The sequence below is a fragment of the Notamacropus eugenii genome, chromosome 2 (genome assembly GCF_028372415.1).
Source record: "Notamacropus eugenii isolate mMacEug1 chromosome 2, mMacEug1.pri_v2, whole genome shotgun sequence".
Taxonomy (NCBI): Eukaryota; Metazoa; Chordata; class Mammalia; order Diprotodontia; family Macropodidae; genus Notamacropus; species Notamacropus eugenii.
Genome location: NC_092873.1, coordinates 401,053,705 through 401,072,742, shown reverse-complemented (window position 1 = coordinate 401,072,742; position 19,038 = coordinate 401,053,705). Strand labels below are relative to the sequence as shown.

At 34.7% G+C, this 19,038-nt stretch overlaps 1 protein-coding gene across 1 annotated transcript in view; it reads right to left on the bottom strand.

Annotated features, from left to right (window-relative positions):
* The window catches only part of FMN2 (formin 2), a 441,094-nt gene that overhangs the window by 92,074 nt on the left and 329,982 nt on the right, over window positions 1-19,038 (bottom strand). The window contains exon 15 of the mRNA XM_072647566.1: window positions 3,605-3,656. Within this exon, the coding sequence (XP_072503667.1) occupies window positions 3,605-3,656 (52 nt within the window). The remainder of the gene's footprint in view (window positions 1-3,604; window positions 3,657-19,038) is intronic.

Sequence of the window (19,038 nt, the reverse complement as noted above, 5' to 3'; positions counted from 1 at the left end):
TCCCTCTTCTCAAAACCACCATTCGATTAGCTGCCAAAATGATTTTCCTAAGGCAAAAGCCTCATTCATGGAAGATTCTCTCTTCTCACATCTTTCATCATGGAATCTCCCCTACATTCCATGATTCCTTCGAGACTTAGCTCAAATTCCAGCTACTTCAGGAGTCCCTTCCATAACTTCCACTAGTACCTTTCCTTCTGATATTAACTCCTATCTATTCTGCTTCAGGAGTATCTTACACATATATAGTTATCTAAATGTTGCCTCCCAAACTGTTTCTACCTTTCTTAGTATCTTCAGAACGTACCCATAGTGCCTGGATCATAGTATGTACTTAATAAATACTTTTTGATAGATTAAGCATTAATAACATTTCTTTAAAAATCCCTAATTTGATCAGTGAAGGCTCATTCTCTTTCCATTTTGATAGGAGTTTCCTATGAGATAAAATAATTACTACAGTGACTCAAATATTCTTATGATAAGTCTCATCAAATTTAAGTCCAGTAGACTGCCAGATGACAGATGGTACTAACAAGTTATCTTTGGTTTAGCCTTCCACAAGGGGAGGGGTAATAAAGGGAGCTGTAATTCTACATGGGTTTTTTTAATCAACTTGATGAAATTGTAGGGAATGGACCACTCTTTAGAGGCAAATGCAGGGTATCTCTCATGGATTGTGGGTATGCCCACTGGCACTCTTAATTAATGACCGACAAAGAATCAATCAAATCTTCCTATGATTGACAAAAATAGGCTACTCAGTTTCACTCAGACTTCCTTTCTACTTTCATAAATAAACTGTAGCCTACTATCAAGAATGTGTATTAAGGTAGTGGAAAAAAGTCTGTGCTGATGAAGAGTTTCCTTCTCTCTGATATAGATTTCAGAGGTTCACCATAAACTTCATATGCTTTTCCAGCTAGCTTGAAAGGGCAGTTACTAGAACTCAATTTCCTAGATACATTTCTGCCTTTCTGTTGCCATTTCTTATAGCAATTGGGACAGGGAGAGGTGTCCTCATGATGTCTATGGCAAAACCAGAGCCACTAGACACAGACTTTGTTTGATGTCTTATGGGGAAGTCCAAGTTCAAAAGTTCCTTAGTTTAAGAGTTTGAGTACCAGATTCTCTATAGAGAGTAATGGATTTCTTAACGTACTGTGCTCCTTGGAGAAAGGAGAAGAGGAACACCAAGAGTTATTCTGACAAAGCAGGTCTGATGGGAAGAGTATTGCTTGTTCAGCAGTATCTAAAGTGTTTTTACTTTCCAAAGGGATTCTAACCACCAAGATAGTGCCCTGTATCTTTGGGTCAGTCACTATGTATTTATGGGAAAGAGGGACTCATTGGAATATCACAGTTTCCCTGACGACAATCCAACATTCATTTTCCTTCTGAAGTAAGCTAATGGTCATTTCTGTATTTAATTATATTCTCTCAACTGCATGTGAAGGCAACTAGATATAGATAGATTAATCCTTTAGAGGCATCTCCCAGGATTGGATTCAGTCTATGTAAACTCAGAGCCTTTAAGGAGGAAGTGGGGGAGGGAAGTCTGGGCTGTGACTTACACTACAAAGGTAAATTCTGCCCAATTTCTAAATGAATTGTTTTGCTGCAAACTAATTTACAATTAATACATTTTCTATCTTGCTATAACTTTTATCAAAGAGAATAATCTTTCAACCTGGAAGGGAAATAGCAAACATAGTTAATAGAAAATTGAAATCCAAGTTAATTAAGGAGACAGGAAAAAATTACTTAGCTTTCCTAAATAATTTCAAGACCTATGGCTCTATAAACCTACATGCATATGTATGTGTGTACATATTCATACATATACACACACAGATATATGTTCTGATCAAAGTTGCAGATGTGACCCCTGAAGATGTAAGGATCTTTAAGGGACAATGAGGATGCTTGCATAATTAAGCCTATAAAAGATTTCTAGATTTTCTAAAAGATAAGAAAATTAGATTCTAGAAACAACAGACCAATATGCATTAGCCTCCCCCCACTTCCCCACTTCCATTCAAGAACTGATTATTAACTAGTCAGTTTGGGGCCACCTAAAAAGTGAAATGTGCTTTAGACATCAGTATAAGTTCACTGAGAAAAATTCACACAAAGTAAATTAGGTTTTTTTTTGAAAGCATCAAAACACTGACAGAAAATGGTCACAGTTCCAGCATAGCACTTCTGAATTTGGCAAGCTATTTTGCAAAGTTCCTCAAGAAATCCTTATGCATGATATGTACAATCCTTATGTACTGGATGATAGTACAGTAAGGATTCATTATAGCTGGTTGGGCAACTTTTAATCCAAGATTCCTAATGACATAATAGATTGATATCAGTTAGGAATGTAGATGTGTAAAAGTAGAGGTTAACCTGTCAGAATATTTCAGAGAAGATTATGCATATTGTAGGGGGTTGGACTGGGTGACTTCTAAGGGTCCTTCCAGTTCTAAGAATCTGTGATTCTACTGTTGATACAGAACACTTAGAAATATACTATGCACTTCTCTCAAGTTATATATTCCAAAGCTTGCTTAACACTTCCTATTGTTAACCAATCTTTCAATTAAAAAACCCTCCGTACACTCCCTCCTCATTTAAGGTCCTACTTATTATGTATTTTTGTCTTTAACTGAGGTAGCCAATTACTAGTTACCAGTTTACATAAAAGTTCATATGTAATACTTTGTATAATATCCAAGTATCCAAGCTTGTTATGTGCTCTCAATGAAGATAGGTGACTAAGGCTATTAGACCTATATCTAAGTCAGGATGCCATTTCAAATCTGGTCAGTTTTCTGAATTAAGGAGATGAAAAATGATAGATTTTCAATCAGGTGTCCACCTCTGCTCAAATCTGCAACTCGAAAAGCAACCGATGGTTTCCTTGCATTATCAATGGTGTAATTGTGCCGGATTCTTTTCATATCTGTCTTCACCTTCATGGAAAGTTTACTACATTCCAACTTCCTCCTTTTTAGTAGCACTGTTTTCTGCTGCTTTCATTTCTTCCTGTTTGCTTTTCTAAACTTCCTCTCTAGTAGCCCTGAACTAGATACAATGCATTGGTTAGATATGGTGGTGGTGGTGGTGTTTAGTCACTTTTTAGTTGTGTCTGACTCTTTGTGACCCCATTTAGGGTTTTCTTGGCAAAGATATTAAAGTGGTTTGCCATTTCCTTCTCCAGTTCATTTTACAAATGAGGAAACTAAGGCAAACAGGATTAAGTGACTTGCTCAGGATCACAGAGCTAGTAAGTCTCTGTGGTCAGATTTGAACTCATGATGATAAGTCTCCCTTATTCCAGGCCCAGTAGTCTATCCACTGTACCATCTAGCTGCCCCTAGATTATAGTAATGATATCCTATACTAGTGAGGGGCAAAAAGATAGACTTCAGCAGCAACAATGTGCATTTAATGTACATTATGTGTAGGATATAAGATTAATTCTTAATTGTTTAAAAATGACTGGTGCTCTTAGTTGCTATGTCATGGACACATCGGGCATGTCTGATACCAAGCACTTTGAAAACCTGTTCCAAAGTGAGATATTTTAGTGAAGCATAGTGAATCTTCTCACCATTTATGAGCTGCTGTCAATGAGTGCTCTTCAGCCTCTTGGTCAATTTTCGCTGCAAACATGGAAGGAAAAAAAGAGAATATAAATGTTAAAAAAGTGCCATATCTCAAAAATTATGATACAAGTCCTATAAAATTATTATATAGTAACATTTAATGACATAACTATTAATCCAATATTCATTGATTTGTAAACAGCTTCAAATAACATAAAACATCCTATAGATATATTTTTAATCACAATATTTTACTCTAATACTTTAATCATTTGTAATTTCATAGATCCATATACTTTGTCAACCAATACAAATAAGCACTATAACTTGGTTGAAAGGTAATGAGAAGTTTTGTGGCCAAAAAAAAAATACTTCAAGGCCAATCTGGTAATGATCGTCTCTAAACTTAGCCACTGTGCTCCCTGGATAACAGGCACACTGAATACTTTGCTAGGCTAATACTCAAAGTCTTTCTAACTCAGTAAAACCTCCAAGATCTCAGGTTCTATGGGCATACATTTGCATAGACTTTGAGAACTAGGGTCATTTCCTTTTCATGTTGAGGCACCAGAATAGGACTTCAGTGGTGAAAATGCAAACACAATGCATACAAAATTTAAAGTTTGTAGTTTTGATCCCTCTATATTAGGTATATAATATTGTTTTAGGTAAGACATAAGTTTCATGGTCTATGTAGCTTTTAGGATCCTTAAAAATAATTTCTAGGATTGATAGGATGATAACTTCAGAAGATAATTCTAAAGAGCCAACAGAATACGACAAAAATTCTGAATATAAGTATAAAATTTAATTATCATATTGTAGTTCTATTTATTCAATAATAAATAGTGCTACAGATAAGACAACTCAAGGTTTTTAGATTTAGAAAGGATCTAGGAAGTCATATGAAGTCATATCACCTCTAAACAAATCATGAAAACTGTCTACAGTATTCCCAATGAACAGTAATCTAGCTTTTACTCAAAATCCTCCAGTTACAGGAAATTAAACTTTGAAAAACTTCATTTCATTTTGGGGTGGGGGAAAGTATCTCTACTTGTTAGGAATTTATCCATTTTACTAATTAGTGAAGCTATAACATCAGAAAATTTCAAATTTCACTTTTCTGTAGCAAATGTGAATTGACAGAATTTCCATTAACTTTGAAAACAACATTTCTGCTTTGATTGAAGTTATTATGTCACAAAGTCAACTGGGGAAAGTAATATGACCTCAGTAAGTCATTATTAAAGAAACGTACATCCCATAAGTTCATAAACTCAAAGAGTACAGCTTAAGAGGTATACAGAAGTACCTAAAGATTTGTCACAAATTAAAATAAAAGGAAAAAAAAACATTTAATTATCATACTGCTACTTTGAAGAATGTTGAAATTTCATCATCATTTACAAATTATTTTAGAATATTTTAGTTATAAATTTAGTTATAAGTTTATAAGTTTAAGTATAAGTTTAGAATTTTAGTTATAAGGATACTTAGTGTACATTATAAGAATCTAAAGCAAAAGTTACAGTGGCAATAGGCAAGGAAAACTGTCCACAGAACAGTTTATCTTTCTTTCTGAATATTCACTTGAGACACAATGATGTGTGAGTTCACATTTGGGGGAATGAAGGAAAATAGATGGTAAAATTAGTGAAATAATAAAATAAAATTAATAATAGTAATAAAACTCGTTTGGAGATATGCAGAGAGAAACATTTCACTTGTGACTCTTAACTGTCTCCATCACTACTGAAAACACAAAAGTACAGCTTGGACTGGTTAGTGTTTTGCAGCCCCAAGACAGTGGTTTTCAAAAGTCTGTACAGTATCTGTAAAGTCATAACTGAGTGTCATACTCTTACTATTTGCCAGGATTGCTAAAATTTGACAGGATCATTTAAGCTGGCGGCAGGGATCTCCCCCTCTCCAAACCCACACACACTTTGCACATTAGATGGTTTACATAAGTCCACAGGTCAATTGTTTACCATATTAAAAATGGGACAAATGTTCCATGATTTATTTTTTGAAAGAGTTTCAACATGAACACCCTGCACCATAAAAATTTGCTTTGGGCTGCCTGGCATAAAGAAAGATTTCCATCCAGAAGCAACTTTATAAATACAAAAGGGTTGCTTAAACACACACAGACACACACACAAATCTAAAATCAAAACAAACCTAGACCACTTTCAGGAAGTCCTTTCAAAGGTTATCAAATTTAGTTTACAAAATCAGAGATGCATAATTAGACTGGAAAAGGATATTTCTTATGATAATTAAAATAGATTTTTTTAAAAGAAATAATTGCACTGAGGTTCATATCAACAAATTTTTACTTCCTTAGTATGTGACACAAACATTTTTTTCAAATATGTAAAACACTGGATTTTCTGAAATGATTCCATTAAAGATAGATATAACATTCAAACCATCCCCTAAATTGTGATAAACAAGCTGAAATGAATATTAGTTTGTTTCATTTACAATTTTTTCAAGCAGCTATGTAGGAGCTCTGTAAAGATTTATTTTGATATGAGAGCTAAAGAAGCAGCTCTTGCCTCATTCTATAGACATGTCTGGTGGTCAAGGCACAGTATTCAGTATATGTTCTTTGTGTTGCAAGGTGACAATTGCTATTAAAAAGGAGCAAATATGTACTATTTTACTGAGCCTAAGTCTATATTCTATTCATTACTGCTGGCATGCCATAGTTCTCAATATTATACAATATTTTTGCCCATTTCTTTTACATAGTTTAGAAAGTAGTAGGATTTATATGTTCAAAGGGTCATTAGTCTTAATAACAAATTAAAGATCAAAGGAACCATATTGTGGTTTACAATTTTAATCCTTAATATGAATCAACAATGTAGTGAACCAAATAGATATTTTTCCCCATTTTATGGCAATCTTACAAGAAAAGCTAGGTAAGCTGGATTCCAATTCATGTTATGGAGATGTGGCCATGCCATTTACCAACAAAGACTTTTGTCCATACACACAAGACACATGTCCTCTATACAACTTTAAATCACCGCAAGATCCCTTTAGATAATGTCATTGCTAACTTACCAACGAAAGTGATTGGGGGAGGTGGGGCTTGAGGGGATATAATCGATTTTCTGCCTCAAAACTACTTTTGATATTTAACATCAATTTACCCAACAATGGTTTAGTTAAATTATTTTAGTGAGTGAAGAAGACAGATGAAAAAAAAAAACCCTCTACTTATAGATATTATATTGTATTATATTACAAATTATATTGTATTATATTATATTTTTATATTATATTATATAATACCTGTGTTTCTGCCATTTAATTCTTTTTTTTTTTTTTTTTAAACAAATGTCACTGCTCTTTTGGTCTAGACTAGAGGCATCAAACCCAAGGTCTGAAGGCAAAAGGTTTCTGCCTGCAAAACTCCCCACTCTGACTGCAAATACATTAAAATGTAATTGGGGAATAATAGATAAAAATACCATAAAACATAGATAATGTTAGTTTGTGGTTTCCAAAGTCAGTTTGTGGCCTCAGCAATCTGTTTCTATTTCAGTTTGATACCACTGGTCTAGACCACATTCAGCATCTTTTTAAAAATTAATTTGTTGTCAGTTTTCTACAATCACTTCCATATATAGGTATCTTTTTTTCTTTTGATTGAATAATATTGACAAGTTTTTAAATATTAGTAAAGCCTGTTCATGGTCCCTGTTTACTTTTTCAGATTTCCTATACTTTATTTTCTTCCTCATACTGTAGGATGCAACTATACTGAGTTCTTTGCAATTCCTTAAACACAATACTCCATCTTCCATCTCAGTGCCTTTCCCCATGCCCAGAACGTTCTGCCCTCTCATACCTGCCACTTCTTTCCTCTGACTTCCTTTAAGAAGATTCAGTTCAAATACAGGAGGCCTTTCCCAGCAATCCCAGATTCTAGTGCTTTCCCTTCCAATATGCATATTTTATATACCCAGTTATTTATATATTCCTGCCCCATTACAACGTGAGCTCCTTGAGGACAGGGATATTTTTATTTTTTTATCACTAGAACTTAGTACCGTGACTGGCACATTAGCAAACTCTTAAATGTTTTTTTATTGATTGTTGATTAGCATACTGTTATATTTGGGGATAACATTTAATTAAATTTGTTCATGCTGATTTCCCTAACCTAAAATAGACTATTAATTCATAACAATGGTGGGCAAGACAACATTCATTAGTAAAAATCTGAATTATAAGACTTTTAAAATTTAACGCCAATGAGATTATAAAGAGCTTAAAAGTAGGTTAACAGTGTATTTCTAATGGAAGTTTTAGAATTCTGATTAATAAAATATATATTAGAACTTTCAAATAACCATATTTATTATTTGCTACAGTGTTTTTAAACATTTCAGATCAAATGCTACCCTTGAAATATTATTTAGACTATTTTTAAAATCAAATCCTTTTTCATTTTTTTATTAAGATATACTCCAGCTCATTCTCTTGCTTATTATGAATTTGAAATCAGTGGGGTCTGCATTTATGAATAATTACCATTCCATAACATGTTGTTTATTATTGTTTGGTCATGTCTGAATCTATGGGACCCCATGGCATTGTTTATGGGTTTCCTTGGCAGAGATACAGAAGTGGTTCCCATTTCCTTCTCCAGTGTATACCCCATTTCACAGATGAGGAACTGAGGAAAAAAAGGGTTAAGTGCTTGTGCTGGGTCACGTAGCTAGGATGTGTCTAAGGGCACATTTGAACTCAAATCTTCCTGATGTTAGGTCTGGTGCTCTATACATTGTACCACCTAGCCATACCATGCCAATATATAAAATAAGATGTTAATTTTTTTAAAAATATCATTTCAATATAATTTGAAACACAGATATATAAACATCATAGGATGACTTGGGCTTTAACTGGGGGCACTGATATCTTAAAGTAGCACTTCATCCCTCTACTCAAATGAATTTGCCTTAGTTTAATGATATGGTTCTTTTAATACATGATTAAAGTGATGGGGAAATAAAGAATTCCTTTTCCCTCAAACACATTTCTTATCTATAGACAAAAGAAAAATATATCCTCAAAATCTAATCTGTGTGATTCTATGGGCATGTTTTCCACATGGACAAAAAATGAATTTTAGTAAATTAGAAGAGATAAGTGGTTAACTTATCCAACATCTCTATTATCTTTTAAAGCATACAATCATAAAGTATTCCAAAAGGAAAAAAAAGAAATTTTTTAAGACGTATTTCTCTTACATGCACAAATATAATGTTTTTACATATAACTTCAGCATTTTAAGATGAAAATTGTTATTTTCTTCCTTCTGCCCTGCAGTGGTTCCAACTCTAGAATTTGCCTTTTTTTTTTCTGTACACATATGGGAGAAAGATTTGTGGCTGATTAGCTCAAAGTCCATTGATGGCTAGTGCTAAGTATTAGTATTTAAGTGAAGCCATGTCAAAGGTTCAGTTTCTTTTGCAGTACAAGTAGCATCACTGTATTCTAAAGCCATAGATAACTACCTAGTCATCCTAAATGTGAGCCCTTTGTCACATGAGGACTAGAATGTGGTATAAATAAACCTATGTAAATAAAATATCATTCCTCGGTTGTATAAAAAAAGTATTTCAAATGCATGCCACATTTGTGCTTAGTCAGTAGTATCACACTGACTTATAAAAAGGACTTCACTGTTACTATGACGACAGTCCTAAAAGACTCCATAGCCTTGTTCAGCTGTAAATACTCATCAGATATATCAGCACTGACAAAATTCTTTTACGACCATCACAACTATGAAAACCTTGGAACTATTGATATCGGAAAATTACTTGAAAGGTGGTTACAAAGGTAGAACCCATTTTCCTTACTATACGAATATGATAACAGTTTGATTGCTTGGTCCTCATTTGGGTTTTTTTCCCATTAAGAGAATACTCTTAAAGGACAAATACTTGTTGCTGAAAGAAGGAAAAACAGAAAAGAAAATGTTAAATTTTCCAGTCTTTAATATTAAGCAGATTCCCTTTCATTATTTTAATTTTTTTCACTTATTATTTTATTTTTTAAAAGGTGGGGAGAAGCCTTTCTTTTTCTTTTCAGTTCATTATAGGCGATTTTTGGAAATTATGAGCAATGTTAAATTTTTAACTTTAATTTTTACTTTCAATATATTTATAATCTGCTATCAATGGATTTATAATAAAATATGTTGAGGTAATTATATGAGGGAAGAAACATAAAAGATGCCAGTTACTTAACTGCCAGCAAAATTCACTAGATTAATACTTGCAGTGCATATTTCACTTTCTGAGACATCAAACAAGGCTGGCAGCCTTCCAATCATGCTGTAATAAAGATACCAGAATACCAAACCAGAGAAAGGAAATGTCAAGAAGGGGAAGACTCGAAAAGCTTTGATTACTAATAAGGTTGGTTTGTGGTAAAGTTCTCATCTTCATTCCCCTTGAAGATCTTTCCTCATCATCATTAACGATGTCTAACTGGAAACTGACCACCATTCTTATCTTTCCTCATCATTTCCTCCCATAATCCCATTCATCTCCCTGTTTTTGCATTCCCATTCTACAGTTTTCCCCTGTGACATGACTGGAAATATCTCCCACTTTTAGAATTCATTACATCAACTTTGCTGTTTTTCTAGAAGGTATCTTAATACACTTGGGGCTTCTGCTTGAGGGAAAAAAGGGGAAATGCCAAGGTATTGAAAGTATTGTCTGACAAGAACTTTTTGCGTGAGAAATCAGTATGATTAAAGGAGAAAAGCACTGGATTTGGAGTTTGGCAGTCTAGGTTTGAGACTCACTGATATTATGTATTCTTTGTGTGACAACAGGCAAGGAATTTTACCTTTCTGAGCCAAACAGATTCCTGGGTTGTAAATAGTCCTGTAAACATTATCCCAGTGAAATAGGAATACCTATCTCAACAGTCTGTTGCAAGGTTAGTATTTATTTATAAATTCTTATGTGACATATAAATGTGACACTATTATGTATTCTAACCCCACTTCCACTCAAGTGGGGGCATATTCTGAAGGAGAGCCCTTTGATTTTGACACAGAATGCAGTGAGATTGGAGGGAGACATGACTCCTGATTGACTGAGAGAAATCATGAAGATGCTTTGTCTACATGAAGGAGGAACTTTCTTCAAAATTATTGAATGACTTTGAAAGACAGGCTTGGGAGAGGCAAGTGAAGACTTTAGAATGTCTATGACTCCGAGGGGATCTCAAGTTCTCCACTGGAAGTTCCACATTTGCCTTTCTCTAGAAGTCCTAGAATCGAGCGAAATCCTTTCCCCTTAAGCAGGTTAGCAGCTTCTCTAATATGACAGACATCCAATCAGACTCTAGTCTCCCTTTGTTTAGGGAACACACAGAGTACAGGATTGTCTCTTAGGAAAATCATTCCAGATTTAGACAGGAGTGGGGTTACATTCCTACTTAATAATAACTCTTTAGTACTCTCAGAATAATAACAAACCTAGACTACCAAAAAGTACATGAAACAAAATACATTAATAATATTTCCTTTACATATTTCATTTGTTGTCTCTTCCATTTGACTGTGAGTTTTTGAAGAGCAGGGGACTACGTTTTGCTTTCTTTGAAACCCCCATGTTTAGTGGGCTGCCTGGGACATTTTAGGTGCTCAATATATTGACCGACTACATAATAATGTAAAAAATATTTTTACAATCTATGGCAATCTTATGGCCAAAAAAGAAATAAGGATAAATTTATAGGCTCCATAGTGTTGGACTATATAAAATCAAAGGATAAACCTTGTTGAAATTTCATGTACTCTTTGCCCCCTTTTATTCATTTTGAGTTTTATTTTTAAATGAGTATTTATATTTGTTGGAGAAATTTCAATGCATGTGATATAGGAAAGTGTTTGGAGATTTTTAGGCTTGTTTTATTAAGTATATTAGAAAATGCAAAATTCTAGAAGACACAGATAATGTAAGTCTAGGAAGAGCTTACATGAATTTAACAGATCAAACAATTTATGAAAACTCTTTGAAGGGATACCCTGTAGTAAATCACTTGCCAACTAAGCATAAGATCACATAATCTCTATGCCTAGCAGAAGCATTAGATTTGTTAATAAAAGGTACTGGGCTACAGGTTACAAAGCCACTGAAGAAATAAAGAATTTGGGGAAACATAGTAGGAGTTCAGGGATGGCAAGAGGGTGCAGGAGTGGTAAAGGAAGCAGTGCCTGTGTTACTGTTAGAGAGAAAAGGAAGATGGCTATGGAAATAAGAAAGGACAGCAATTTATGACCCAATCAATGACATAATAATGTAAAAACAATGACAATTTTAACTATTCTCTAACTTGGACTTTGTTGTATGTGGAATTATACACTTGGAATGGATATGTCAGTTACAGTAGAATCTTAGGTGATTTTAACTATATGCAGAGAGACAGATGTAGATAACTATACATAAAGAGAAAGCAAGAATATTAAGAGAATGGTAGTTTAAATAGTGCAGGTCTACTTGCCATTCCACTCAATGAGCATATTCCCCAGAAGGAGCATGAGATCGGAAACCAAAATCTACTTCCAACCACCAAATTTCATTTCATTGTGTGACAGGGCAGGTTCACATCCTACCCAACCTACCAAATCTTAGGAATCAATCTTGTCTTTAATTTATCGATATAGGTTGCCATATCATTGGCAATCAATATATCATTTCAACCTGAGGCTGTTCACCTTGGAGACCTGATTTTTTTTTTTAAAAAGGGTGGTGGTGGTGGTGGTAATCATTGCTTTGATAATTATCACCTCACTCACTAACTGAAGAACCTCACCCCTACTTGTGACTATCCCATAGTTCATTCCACCTTCCTTTGTAGTGAAAATAGAATGAAACTTCCATTCACTTCCCTCATAGTCCATTCAACCAGGCCTTTAGCTTCAGAACTAAACATTTCCATTATAATGGCTGCATCATGGTGGGTGGTGGTTGTGTTTTTTGACCTGTGGTTTATGGGATCACAGGACCTAGGGGTGGACAATTTGGAGCAAATAGGGGGCCCTTTGCTGAAACCAGATGGCAAATGAACTCCTGAACTTTCCTAGAGGGCAGCCATTTTTCTCCTTTTAAGTGTCAAAAAATTGGATTACCTTTTAGTTCCAGCTCAGCTGAATAAAACTGCTGGCTAGATAAATCCAGTCAACTGCTAAGAATTCAAGAGGTTAAAAAATATTGAAAAAAATTTCCACTTCAACAGCTTGGCATTCATCAATGTCTCCTCCAAAAGCAATCAAAAATCCTCCCCAGACTTCTGTCACCACAACTCTTTTGTAGTTGGTGTTGTCCTACTATGTTACTATTTTGACCCAGTGATTACTGTCTGTAGTCGCTGCCTGGCTCCAAACCCTTTTGCAATTTGAAGTATTTCAGCTGAACTAGTTCCAAAGGACTATGAGTAAGCAGAGGCACGGAAAAGGCCGCCCTTTCTGATCTTGAGCTCTCATAAGGGAATACCACATCTTCCCAGGTAATTGGAGACAGAGTTGCATTTGAGTAACCTCAGATGGAAAGCAACTTAGAACCCTTTCATCTGTTTGTCTAGGCTTTAAATCTTTTTGCTATTTTCCCTTTTATATAAAGTGTTAACTAGTATTTGTTTATAATTAGCTATGAATGTGCATTTCAGTTGCTTTTAAGTATAGCCAGTTGTTGGGCTTTTTTTTTTTTAACTGGCTATGGGTCTTGTCTCTGAGTCATTTAAAACTGTGATTTGATTGAAGCTATATTACTTTTCTTTGAGATTTCTGAGGCATTGTTGCTATTTACCCTAAAATGATGCTCAAACAAATATAGATAGAGTATGAAAGTGATGTCTGGAATATGGATACTAGTATTTTTCCTTTCCCCCTTTTCTGGATAATAAGAGAAAGCTATATTCCAATTCACTGCCTTTTTGATGCCTCCCAGTTTCTCATGACAATAAAGCAAATGCTATAGAATGCTCTTAGTAAGAGGAGAGGGGACATAATATCTATGAGGTATGGAATTATAACAGAACCTTTGTAATATTTCACTGACACCTTATAGTTCGAGTAAAAGTTATTTCTGTATTGTATGGGAAAATATATAACACATGTGTCCTTAGGTATATAGGCATATAGGTGCACATATTGACTTCAAATGAAACAATTGAAGTAATAAAGTAATTATATTCGTTGCCAACTCACATAAATTTAGACAGAGTAAGGCATGTAACTTTGGCCAAACCAAAAATGTCATCCCTCTATCAGTGTTATCACCCGGATGAATTTAACTACATGATTCTCAGTTCATTTTTAAAATCTGCATGAAAAAAATAACAGAAAGCAAATAGAAAAGAAACCAATTTAGTTATGGGCATATGTTTTGCATCATTCATAAGGACTGGTGAGTAACATGATGGCACGCCATTTCCTAGAGATAGCAATTTCACCTAAGAAAATGACTCATCCCTTCTAATTGTTTATGACAAGTCACTTGCCTCAGATGCCAGATGTCATCATGGACTCTTCATGACCCTCTTTGGGGTTTTATTGGCAAAGAGACTGGAGAGGTTGGCTATCTCCTTCAGCTCATTTTATAGATGAGGAACTGAGGCAAAGGGGTAAAGCTAGTAAGTGTTTGAGGCCAAATTTGAATTCATGAAGATGAGTTTTCCTGATTCTAAGCTCAGTGCTCTAGCTACTGCTCCACAGTAGAATATTATAAGGTTATAAATTAGAATCCTTTTTGCCTCAGTTTAATGGACTTTTTTCTTTACATACTGCATCTTCCTTTTGCTAAATATTTATTTCAAATCCAATCACCAAAATCATTATTTAGATTTAGTTCTTCCTCTGAGCTTAGTCCTTCATAATAGATGGATGTCAAAATGATCTAAGAATTTTAGCTGTATGCGAATTTCAGTCCTTCTGAATTAAGTAAAATACAACCCAATAACAATCTGTAGATCCAAAATATACAAACACATAACTTTAAAATGGGAATTTGTAAAAAGCATAAACAAATTCCTCTTTAACATTTTCTCCCAGATATATATATATATATATATATAATGACTCCACACTCACAGCATGAACTATATCAAGAAACCTATAAAACTTAATCTATAAGACTGTCAATCTTAAAAATATTTTAATACCTTAATTTCATTATAGTTATGAGAGAAACTTCCATCAAATCAGTTTAAAGGATGGTTGGCACGCTATCTAACCCGCCCTTCCCCTTATAAATTATCCAAAATATATTTCTGTTTTAACAGCTATGGATTTAGAGCTTTTAAAAAAAACATTTAAAGAAAGCAACTTTTTTTCATTAGACTGATTATAGCACAATCTTATCTGAATTAAAAACAACATTAGATGAAACTCCAATCCAGAATTCTAACATTGCAGCAAAGATTGCCCTGAAAATGGAATTCTGAACGTAATGGAGAGAACAAGACCATCCCCAAGCCTTCCCCCAGAAGGTCTGTCTCTGAAGTTTGTGACCTTGATGAAGTGGAATGCCAGGTTTCTTTCATTTGTTCCCTTGAGAATGATGTAGAAATGATCCGTTATTCATGAATGGGCAAGGGAGATATACTAGTTAGTTTAGTTCAACAGTAGAGTAGATGCATTTTCAGTGATAATCTAGATAAAGAGGTAGTGTTCCAGAAAGCTTCAGGTTGCTTATGGTACAATGGATCTGGAAACAGAAATGGACAGTAAAAAGAAGAGGAAGATAAGCTTCTTATTCCCCTTTTATACTTTTACCTATAGCCATGATCTCCATGTCACTAAAACTCACCTCATTCAGCTCAATTCAGCTCAATAAGTATTCAAGTACCTATTACTACATGCATGATGCTAATTGGCCACTTTTTCTGAGTGTGGCAAAAGGTGGGAAACATGGGCTTAATGCAAGATTTTAATGAGGAAAAAATGCAGTTTGCTAGATTTTCAGATTCAATGAAGTTCTGTTTTTCCAGTGATAAATTGACTCTTTCCTACTTTTCAACAATAATTTAAATGACTATCAAAATTGTAATGGGAACGGGAGGCAATCTAAATGTGTACAAAAGAGATGGACCCAGTGGATAATTATGGGAGATTAGGGGACCTTACCCTCACTTAAGAAATTTGCTTTTGAAAGCATATTGATGATGATCAGAAGTTAACTTTCTCTTTGAAACAGTTTAACAAACTTGTCTCATCGACTACATCAGAAGAAATATGGAAGGCAGACCACTGCAAAGTGAGGAAACTGAGGACATGTCTTGTCCTTGCTCATTTAAGTCACACCATCTCATCCTCAAGAACTAGTCTGAGGGAGCTCCAAATTTCTTGCATTGCATCAATAAGAAATTTAGCTATTAGCAGTTCACTGTGGGTGAAAAGAACAGTAACTCCAAAAACTTTTATTCAAATAAAACAAAAAAAATTTTGATATGTAATAAACACCACAGGCATTTTTTTACTAAGTTGAACACCATTTTTTTTTAACCAAGAAAGAAAAAGCAGTTAAGGAAACTTGACAAAACAATGGCCCCTGGCAATACACACATGTATATGTGTGATTAGATAGAAAGATACAGATTGCTATGTGTGTGTACATATATATTTATGTGCATAGGTATATACATTTGCGTGTATATGTATGTTGTATATGTGTGTATACATGTATGTATATACAAGTTTATGTGTGCGCATAGATACAAATATAGATACATATATGTCTCTATATACAAATATGCACATGTATGTGTGTATCTATAGCTGTATATCTATATCTATCTACATCTATATCACATTTGTGAAACTGTAGTGCCTAACCAGGGCACCTAGGTGTTGCAATGAATAGAGTGTACGGTTTGGAGTCAGGAAGACCTGACTTCAAATCTGGGCTCAGATATCTACAAATGCATGTTCCTGGGCAAACCATTTAACCTTTTTGTCTCAGTTTCCTCATCTGTAAAATGACCTGGAAAAGGAAATGACAAACTACTCCAACTTCTTTGTTAAGAAAACCCTAAATGGAATCCCAAAGAGTCAGGCATGACTGAAGCAACTGACCAACAAACAACCAACAACATCTAAGATGAAGGAATTTCATTTTATCATCTATTCTCCAGAACAAGATTGATTCTTAAAATAAATCTAATTTGGTTGCCTTTTAAAAAAAATCTTTTATTCAGTTTTAACTGCAAACAACTGAGAAGTGAACTTGTGGGTTGTGAGTTAGTTCTCATGGAGATATATGATATGAAAGACAGACTGTAGTCTGTAATGGTAATTTAAATCAGTTGATCTTTCTTATTCATTAATAAGCCCATGAAGCCTGAGTCACATGAGTCTGAGTCGCATGGAGCCGGTAGTGAGAGGAGTTTACTGAATGAGTGGAGCAGAAAGAGGCAGAGCTAGAGCAGAGCGGAGAGGAAGTTAGTCTTGAGAGCAAGCAGTCAGAGGAGGGGAAGGATGCAGGCAGCTGTCTGGCTTGAGTGATTATGTGATTGTTTGTGGTTTTGTTTAAGAGGGCCTCCTTGTGATTTGTTTAATGGATCTAGTTTGGGGAAGCCTAGCAGGGGGAAGGCTTGAGGATAGTCTTGTTCTCTCCATTTTTATTGCGTATGGATTTTTGCTACTATGATGGATTTGGCTTTCTGGTGTCTGAATGAATGTTTTGGTTTTGTCTTCCATGCGGAGTGTCTGTGGTATTTTGCGATTCAGATGGAAGGTTTCCTCATTTAGGAAGGGTTTGGTCCTGAGATCAAATGGAATACACAACCACAGTATATGTGACATGTGAATATTACTTTTGCTTTCGTTATCTTTTCTTTAATCTAATTGAATACTTATCAGAAATGACCTAGAGAGAGGTTATCAATGAACAACGGAGTCATGAAATTAAAAGATACTTGCTCCTTGGAAGGAAAGCTATAGCAAGTCTGAACAGCATACTAAAAAGAAGAGCTACTGTCTTACCGACAAAGGTCCATATGGTCAACGTTAGCAATGTATGGCTGTGAGTGTTGGACTGTAATGAAAGATGACAGCCCTAGAATCAATGCCTTTGAATTATGGTTCTGGAGAAGACTTCTGGGAGTCCCTTAGACAGCAAGGAGATCACCAATCAGTCAATACTTAAAGAAATTAATTGAGTTGTTCACTAGAAGGTCAAATAATGAAACTAAAGTTTAAATACTTTGGCCACATAAGGAGAAGATGGAAATCAATGGAGAATATGCTGATGATGGGAAAGATTGAATGCAAAAGTAAAAGAGGATGGCATAGGGTGAGATGGATAGATAGTGTCATAGAAATAACAAGCATGAACTTGGACAGACTTTAAGAGGTGGACAGAAGGGCCTGGTGTGTGATGGTCCATGGGGTCATGAAGAATTGGACATGACTGAACGACTGAACCACGACAACAACATGGCTAGGATTAGTGGAAACACTAAGTCATAGTATAAATAGATGAAAAAGCTTATACTATAAAGGAGCAGAACTAGGTAATGGATGGCAATCTGAGAAGTATAGAGAGACTGAGAAGAGGGTATGAATAATTAGGAGGGCTGAGTTTTTGAATGGCAGTCACCTATCCAGGATCCTATTTCATAAATAGGACAATAAATTAGCTCTAAGTTGTCAAATGTGTATGGAGTGTTTTAAGACAAACCACCCTGGATGGGACCTTTACATTCTAGTGACTGGTTTTCTTACAATGGCAGGCAATTAATGCTTACTTATCAAATCAAATTAACAGGATGTTCTTGAATTAAAACCGTTTATACTTTACATAATCTTACTAGTTAGAATAAGTTAGAATAAATTAAAGTCAGAGGGAATATAATATGTCCTCTTTCCCTGGAGTCTTGTATTAAAAGACTAATTATGCTTTAAGATCTAAAAAGATTTCAGAAAAGGCATGATCAAAGACTCACACTGAGATGAGTTATTTCACTTTAATAATTTTATTTGAATTTTTTCCCAAAATACCTTCAAAATATAAGTTGGGCTCAATGACTGCTAAGCTAATTTCTACTTTCAATTTCTGTAATTCAAATACTGCAATTCCTCATATTCTCAGAGAATATAAAAAAATGATCATTTCTCATTTTCTGGGATTCTTGAGAGGTAACAATTATTGTACTCATCTGTAACACAGTGATGTCTGCAAGTCACCTGGTGATTGTATGACCTTCGGCATATGAACTGATTTTCCTGGGACTATTTCTTCATCTTTAAAATGGAAGTGCACTAGATGATATTTAAATTTCTGTCCAGTTCCAATGGTGTGTGGTCCCATGGATCTGAAGTATATAGGTCATTATTGACCATGTACTAGGTTGGAGCTAGTCTGCTCTGCTCTTCTAGTGTTTC